The 7843-nt window shown below is 44.6% G+C and overlaps 1 protein-coding gene across 2 annotated transcripts in view; it reads right to left on the bottom strand.

Moving 5' to 3' along the window:
- Positions 1–1341: 1341 nt before the first annotated feature.
- Positions 1342–7843, bottom strand: part of LOC143293702 (kyphoscoliosis peptidase-like) — a 15457-nt gene continuing 8955 nt past the window's right edge. For both annotated transcript variants that reach the window (XM_076604882.1, XM_076604881.1), the window contains exons 3-4: positions 4668–4867; positions 1342–2631 (exon numbers count right to left, since the gene is read on the bottom strand). In XM_076604882.1, the coding sequence (XP_076460997.1) occupies positions 2313–2631; positions 4668–4867 (519 nt within the window). In that variant the 3' untranslated portion in view covers positions 1342–2312. The remainder of the gene's footprint in view (positions 2632–4667; positions 4868–7843) is intronic.

Genomic DNA, 7843 nt, shown 5'->3' with positions numbered 1-7843 from the left:
TGTATACACATGCATGGCATCAAATGCTCACGTTAAAGATACCGTCATCCATGTCAGTGTTCGGGTGAGTTATAGAAACACGAACATACCCAGCAAGCACATCCCCGCAAAATGGTGTACATGTCCGGCTGACAATATGGCGGGGTAAAAACCCACCCGTGGATACGAGTGAACACGGGAGTTGCAACTCATGCATCTCCATCTTTTCCCTTAGCTCTGTAAAGAGTCACTGGACCGCCGCACAGAAAACAACAACAACAACAACAACAACCAGTTAACCAGATTCCTCCAGGTCCATCGGTGACGTGTCAAAGCCTGGAGTGGAGTGATGGCCTAGAGGTAACGCGTCCGCCTAGGAAGCGAGAGAATCTGAGCGCGCTGGTTCGAATCACGGCTCAGCCGCCGATATTTTCTCCCCCTCCACTAGACCTTGAGTGGTGGTCTGGACGCTAGTCATTCGATGAGACGATAAGCCGAGGCTCCCGTGTGCATCATGCACTTAGCGCACGTAAAAGAACCCACGGCAACAAAAGGGTTGTTCCTGGCAAAATTCTGTAGAAAAATCCACTTCGATAGAAAAAACAAATAAAACTGCACGCAGGAAAAAATACCCCCAAAATGGGTGGCGCTGTAGTGTAGCGACGCGCTCTCCCTAAGGAGAGCAGCCCAAATTTCACACAGAAAAATCTGTTGTGATAATAAGAAATACAAATACAAATATCTACAAATGGTTCTGTCTGTTCTGCAATGTTCTCCGTCCATTGTTTGAGCAAGGCCATTGGATCTTCTTACGTGGCTTGTACCAGCGTAGCTTTCTTTTCTTAGCAGCCCATGAACGGAAAAATATTATACAAGGAAATGAAGGAAATGTGTGCTCGGGTTGAGTGGATTACATAATTACGCTGTGTTCGCGCGTTTGAGGTGTGGTAGGGTTTCCGGTGTCTGACAATTTATCGGGCAACTGTACATGGCTATGGATAACGTAGATGGTCATATACTACTGCACACATACAAGCATGATAGCATGATAGCACGTGATTGCACAAATGTATGGGTGCGCTTTCTGTATGTGCGCGCACACACACACACACACACACACACACACACACACACACACACACACAAATAAACACAAACACACATACACACACTATCTCTCTCTCTCTCTCTCTCTCTATCACACACACACACACGCACGCACGCGCGCGCGCGCGCGCGCGACTACCATTATCACCACCACAGTTACCTATTTATTGACATATTTACACAATTATTCATTCACATCAACACATGAGCACGCAAGAACTCACGCATGCATAACATTGTCACGAAAGTCCAAACTGAAGTTTGAAGCCTGGTTTAATTACTCCATATTGTTAGGCAAGTGCATTAAACAATACATTAAAAAACAAAACAAAAATGGAGAGAGAGAGAAGACAGCAAAATAGACGCTCAGGAAGACTGAGACAAAAAAGCGAAAGACAGACAGACAGAACATACAGACCAACAGAGAACCCCCTACCCACCAATATGATTCTCTCAATTTCTGTAAGACATGAGCAACAAACAATGTGGTAGAAACGCAGTGTAAGACAGTGAAACAGAAAAAAAACCCTCTCTCAGTAGGAGACTATAGTTATGTGCGTTCGCAGAAGACAACAAACACAGAAAAAATGACATTCACTGTAGTTGTAAGGCACGATGTTAAGTGGCACCAGAGTGATACTACCAAAACAAAACTGTGTACATTCTCGCGCACGAAGGACAGTCTTTGGATTTTGCCATAAAAAAACAGGTTCCACATGGCTGGTTCTTTCAGAACACCCAGGCCATTTCTTTGTAGCCTTTTAACAGTATTTCACAGACATTGCAGCAGTTGTGTAAAGAGTCGCTAACAGTTGAACAGTATGCAACAGAAACAAAACAAATTCAAAAGTAGAATAAGAAAAAAAAAGAACATTGTAAAAACGAAACTAGCTTGTTTATAACCGGACTATGTAAATAAAACTAGTTTGTTTACAGATGGCATTAAAGCTATTAAGTTACGTTCAAGGCACGGCCAAAAAATGAAGCCATTTATTGTGTGAATGTAACAAAAAAAAATTGTTACGATGGTAATCACAAAGTTTTCTGCAAACACAACTTCTCTTGCAGCTACAATAGCACTAACATTTCAGGTGTATACTACTTTTAACCAGCGACATTTATATAAAACAAAACTTAAAAAAAACAAACAAAAACAACAACTGAAAACAAAAGTGCATAACATTGTATAGCTTGCAAAACTTTCCTTTCCCCCCTACTCCCTCTTTTTACAAATCGTACTCCAGGAGAGACGTGTACTTGCTTTTATCCGCCAGGAAGTTGGCGTTCAGAATTGCTTTCAGCCCTTTGCCCCTGAACCGGGCCAGGCCTCCCACCTCGCCCCTCCAGGCGCCGTCTGGACCCTGGGTAAAGTGGAACCAATCTTTCTCCACCGTCACGGCCACGGCCTTTGCTCCGGGGATGCAGACCTCGAAGGCCGCCTTTTCCAGGTTGTTGAGGTGGTAGGGCTTGAAGAGGTAGCAGCCGTCCTTCCACTGGGCGAACTGCTTGGGGAAGGTGATGACCGGGGTGCTGGAGGGGATCGTGCTGTGTTCGTGTGTGTGTGTGTGTGTGTGTGTGTGTGTGTGTGTGTGTGTGTGTGTTTGTGGTGAGGGCGTGGAGTGGGGGTGGTGGATGGGGAGAGGAAGAGAGGGAGGAGATTGGTCAATACAATAGAATACAGTGCAATGCAATACGATGCGATACGATACGATACAATACAATATAATGCAATAAACGCAATCCAATCCAGAACAATGCAATACAGCACACAACACATCACTTTATTAATCGCTCCAAGGGGAAACTCCTGTGTCTTTCAGGTAAAAATTTGGTCTCCCCCTTCTCCTCTGCCATCGCGTCTGACATGGTGAATGACTTGAGTAATCAAACACAAAGAACTCACCCACACCCTTGCCTTTAACTATCTGTGTTCGACAAGCTTTTCAACCCCCTTGCTTCTCTCAAATGTGTCTGTCTGTCTGTCTCTCTTTCTCTCTCAGAGTAGATTTTTCATTCCTCTTGAAGTGTACACCCGATTATTGTCGAAGTTTCAACACACACACACACACACACACACACACACACACGTGAAATGTACACCCGATTATTGTCAAAGTTTCAACACACACACACACACACACACACACACACACACACACACACACACACACACACACTGAACTGCACCTACCTGTCTAACCTACCTGTTAATGAGATACATGAAAACGTTGGAAACGCAAATGTACCCACCTGTTAATGAGATAAATGAAAACGTTGGAAAGGCAACTCTAGCTACCTGTTGATGAGACGTAGGAAGATCAGCCGAACCCGCCCTGTTGATAAGATAGTTGAAGATGTTTTGGCAGATTTATCTACCTGGGGCCGTATTCAAGAGAACATCGTGCCTGAAGGTAAATGTGTACTTGCGGGTAATCTGCCTGAGGCAAGGCAAACTGCCGGATGGTAAGCAATATCCAGTATTCATGAACACAAGAGTCTATCCATGTGTCTACAAACCCGAAGGCAATTTACCCTTACTACCTGCCAAGGGTGACTGCCCACGAAGCAGAGGTAAATTTGGTGGATCCTTTTGCAGCATTTATTTTTCATTTATTTTTTTTTAAAGGGAAAACAGGCCTGATTTACGGATAGCACCTGTTTTGTGAACTCTCTCAGACAATGTTCCTAGCTGTGGTGCGATGAGAAGTGAAACTGAGAGCATGTCAGACTCGTTGGGATAAAATTAATTTAAAACAAAAAAGAAAAAAAAATGATAGGTTAGCTGTCTGAGGCGTGTGTCTTGAAAATGAAGAAGATAACTTATCCTTCAAGGTAGACTGTACCCGCGGGTCCCAACCAGGTCAAAGATGACTTGCCTGAAGGCAAAATGAATTTTGTCTTGAATATGGCCCCTGATAGGATAGTTGAAGAGGATGAGCAGACTCTACCCACCTGTTGGTGAGACAGTTGAAGACGTTGGGCAGAGCCAATAGGTCGTCGAGCTGAACTCTACCTACCTGTCTACTTGCAAGTTGGGAAAGTTGAAGACAATGGAAGCTTAACTCTGCCTGCTTGTTGATGAGATATTTTAAGACGTTGGAAAGGCAATTCTACTGACCTGTTGATGAGATAGTTGAATACATTTTGGCAGACCTATCTACCTGTTGATGGGATAGGTGAAGACGTTGGAAATACAACTCTACCTACCTATTGATGAGATACTTGAAGACAGCGGAAACGCAACTCTGTTGATGAGATAGGTGAAGACACTGGGCAGACTCTACCAATCTATTGATGAGATAGTTGAAGATGTTGGATGGGTAGAGCTAACAGGTCGTCAGACTGTACTCTATCTACCTGTCTGACCTATCTGTTGATGGGATAGTTGTAGACGTTGGGCAGAGCTAACAGGTCGTCAGACTGAACTCTATCTACCTGTCTGACCTATCTGTTGATGGGATAGTTGTAGACGTTGGGCAGAGCTAACAGGTCGTCAGACTGAACTCTATCTGCCTGTCTGACCTATCTGTTGATGGGATATTCGAAGACGTTGGAAACACAACAACAAATCTACTACCCACCTGTTGATGAGATAGTTGTAGACGTTGGGAAGGCTCTTGCTGTCATCAGTGCCCAGCAGGGCAAAGATCTGCAGCTTGAAGTAGCCGGCTGAAGGGAGGACGACGATAAGGGTGACCCCCTTGCCTTCCTCCTCCGTCTGCGTGAACACGTACTCCTTGTGCTCCGTCTCCGTGCCGCACACCACGAGGTTGGCCGTCACCTGTGTGGGTTGCACGTGCACGTCACGTGCAGCGTGGGTCAAATGGATGAATGAGTTCATTTAAAAAAAAAAAAAAAAAAAAGGAAAAGAAAAGAAAAAAAAGGATGAATGGCTGGCTTGGTTATATTGTGTTGCGTTGTTGTTGTTGTTGTTGTTGTTTTTGTCGTTGTTTGTTTGTTTGTGTGTGTGTGTGTGGGGGGGGGGGGGGGGGGGGGGGGGGGGGGGGGGGGGGGGGGGGGGGGGGGGCGTGTGTCACAGTATGTGTGAGTCGCAGTGTTTGTATGGGTATGTACGTGTGTGTGTGTGTGTGTGTGTGTGTGTGTGTGTGTGTGTGTGTGTGTGTGTGTGTGTGTGTGTCTGTGTCTGTGTCTGTGTCTGTGTGTCTGTGTGCGTCTGTGTGTGTGCGCTTGCTTGCTCGGGTATGCTTTTTTATTTTTTTTGTATAGGTTTTCACGTCATTCTTTTTTGTTTGTCTGTTTGTTTGCTTGGAATGTGCAAAAGATGCATTTGTCTCAAAGCTCCTATAGTGAGCGAGCGAGCGAGAGAGAGCGAGAGAGAGAGAGAACCAGTCACATTTTTTACGTGCATCAAAAACAACAGTAGCAGTGGAACTGGTATTAGCAACAATAACAACAATGGTAGCAACAGCACTGGAGGGAAGAGTTTAATATGCTGAAATCTGTTGGGGTTTTTGTGTGTGTCGAGAACAGCAGTGCTATGATGATGTATTTTACATAGCACCATAACACGCCAAAGCTAGATACGAACGATGTTATGGTGGCGGAAACATTATGGGGCAAATGGAGCATTAGGAAACGCAAAGCATAAAAACAAATTTTTAAAAAATATATTACGCAACGTTTTCAGAATTGTACGCCCTCTGTGTGTGTGTCTCTCTGTTCACACACACACACACACACACACACACACACACACACACACACACACACACACACACACACACACACACACACATATATATATATATATATATATATATATATATATATATATTCATACTCTACTAGTCCCTCTCTCTCTTACCTCCTTCCTCCCTCCAACGCCCCCCCCTCTCTCTCTCTCTGAATTTTAAACACAACAGAGTCGCAATATTTTTAGCCACAAAATTTAATGTGAAATATAGCGACAGCTGTTCCGCTCTATGATTATATCATCAGGCTCTGCTATTTTCCCCTGGTACTTGCCAGCTGAAAAGAAACCCCACCACAAAAAAACATTTAAAAAAAAGAAAAGCTCGCGTAATTGGGCGTTGATACCATAAATTCGTTGATACTGTCGTAACAGATATCTACGTGCTAACCACAAACAAGATTAAATGGAAAGATAGAGAGGGGTAGACGGGGGCAGAGGGAGTGAAGGGGAGAGAAAGTGAGAGGGAAGGAGGGAGAGAAAAAGTGAGGGTGAAGGATGGAGAGAGGGAGTGAGGGAGGGAGGAAGCAGAACGGATTCCAGCAGGGAAAGGAAAGGCAGGGAACTCGATGCTAAGGAAAACAACAGAACATTCCTGGAGCGAATCTCAGTAGTGTTTTCGTTCTTCTGCATCCTTTTATAACCAGTTTCTTTCTTCTTTTTTTTTTTAATGTTCTCCTTCCCTTCATGAGTCTTTCATAATGATTGAAACGTCAAAGTCTAGGCTAATTGCACAGACTTACAACTTCTTCTTTTTCGTTCGTGGGTTGCAACTCCCACGTTCACTCGTATGTGCACGAGTGGGCTTCTACGTGTATGACAGTTTGTACCCCGCCATGTAGGCAACCATACTCCGTTTTCGGGGGTAGACTTAGAACAATTCTTGACGCCGCTCTGCACAGGTAGCACTGCTAAGACCGCTACTGAATGCCACCCAGACCAGGAGGGCAGTTGCCCAGACATCCACACAGGACAGCCTTGAAATATTTGTTTTTGTTTTTTTTTTTGGTTTTTTCTAAAATTGCTCCTCCATACCGCCCCTCCCATTTTTTCCACCCATAATTTCTCCAGCATTCTATCTACAGGTATTCATAAGTTTTGTCTCTCATTCGTTTGTTTCAGAGCTATACACGCGTGTGAAATTTGGGCGTGAAAGCGCTCGCATTTGTTTCCGCACATTGATTTTGCACTGCATAAGTACAGTGATTTAAAAGTTGTTGTTGCAGTAGTAGTAGTACTAGAAGTAGAAGCAGTAGCAGCAGCAGCAGCAATAGTAGCAGTAGGAGTAGTAGTATAAGTAGCAGCAGTAACAGTAGCAGTACAGAAGCTGCAGAAGATTTTATAGCCAGTCAGGTTGCAGCAGACTTTGGTAATTTTATAGATTGGTTTGGGAGGTCTTCACAAAGGGTTCACAGTTTCGACAAGACGATCCTCTCTCCTGTTTCCTGGGTACCTGCAGAGCGCTGCCTAATCATAACTGTGCACCAGACTACGAAACGAGTGTTCTATTAGAGTGGATTTTACTGTGCTACGAAATTTTGACAACTCTCTTGATGTTGGCGTAGGTTCTTTTTCGTGCGCTGTGTGCATGCTATACATGGGAGCTCAGTTTGTCGTCTCTTCCGAATGACTAGCGTCCAGCTGACCATTAAAGATGTAGTTCACCTTTACCTATACCATGACGCAGCGGAGGGTCGTCGAGGCACCGCAGATGATTTCCAGACCAGTTCTCTCCCTCGGTTCCTGTCTTTAGCAGCTCTTTGTAAATCTGGGAATTTCAGGTCTGTCCATTCTTTGATGTTGTCCTGATGATGAGACAAGCCAAGGTGTGGTGGAGGGGGAGAAAATTCTGATAAGTGTGGATTCGATCCAATATTCTCTCGCTGCCTGACTAGGCGAACGCGTTACTACAAGGCCACCACTCCGTCAAAACAATCACAGACATCGAATGTTCTCCTTCTTTCTGTATTTCAGTCTGCCGTCTCCAGGAAGCAACAAGGCATGAAGGAATAAGGAGCAGGATGGAGAGACAGGCAGGTAGCGAAG

This window comes from Babylonia areolata, chromosome 19 (genome assembly GCF_041734735.1).
Source record: "Babylonia areolata isolate BAREFJ2019XMU chromosome 19, ASM4173473v1, whole genome shotgun sequence".
NCBI lineage: Eukaryota > Metazoa > Mollusca > Gastropoda > Neogastropoda > Buccinidae > Babylonia > Babylonia areolata.
The sequence above is the reverse complement of the archived record's forward strand: the minus strand, read 5'-3'. Positions and strand labels throughout refer to the sequence as shown.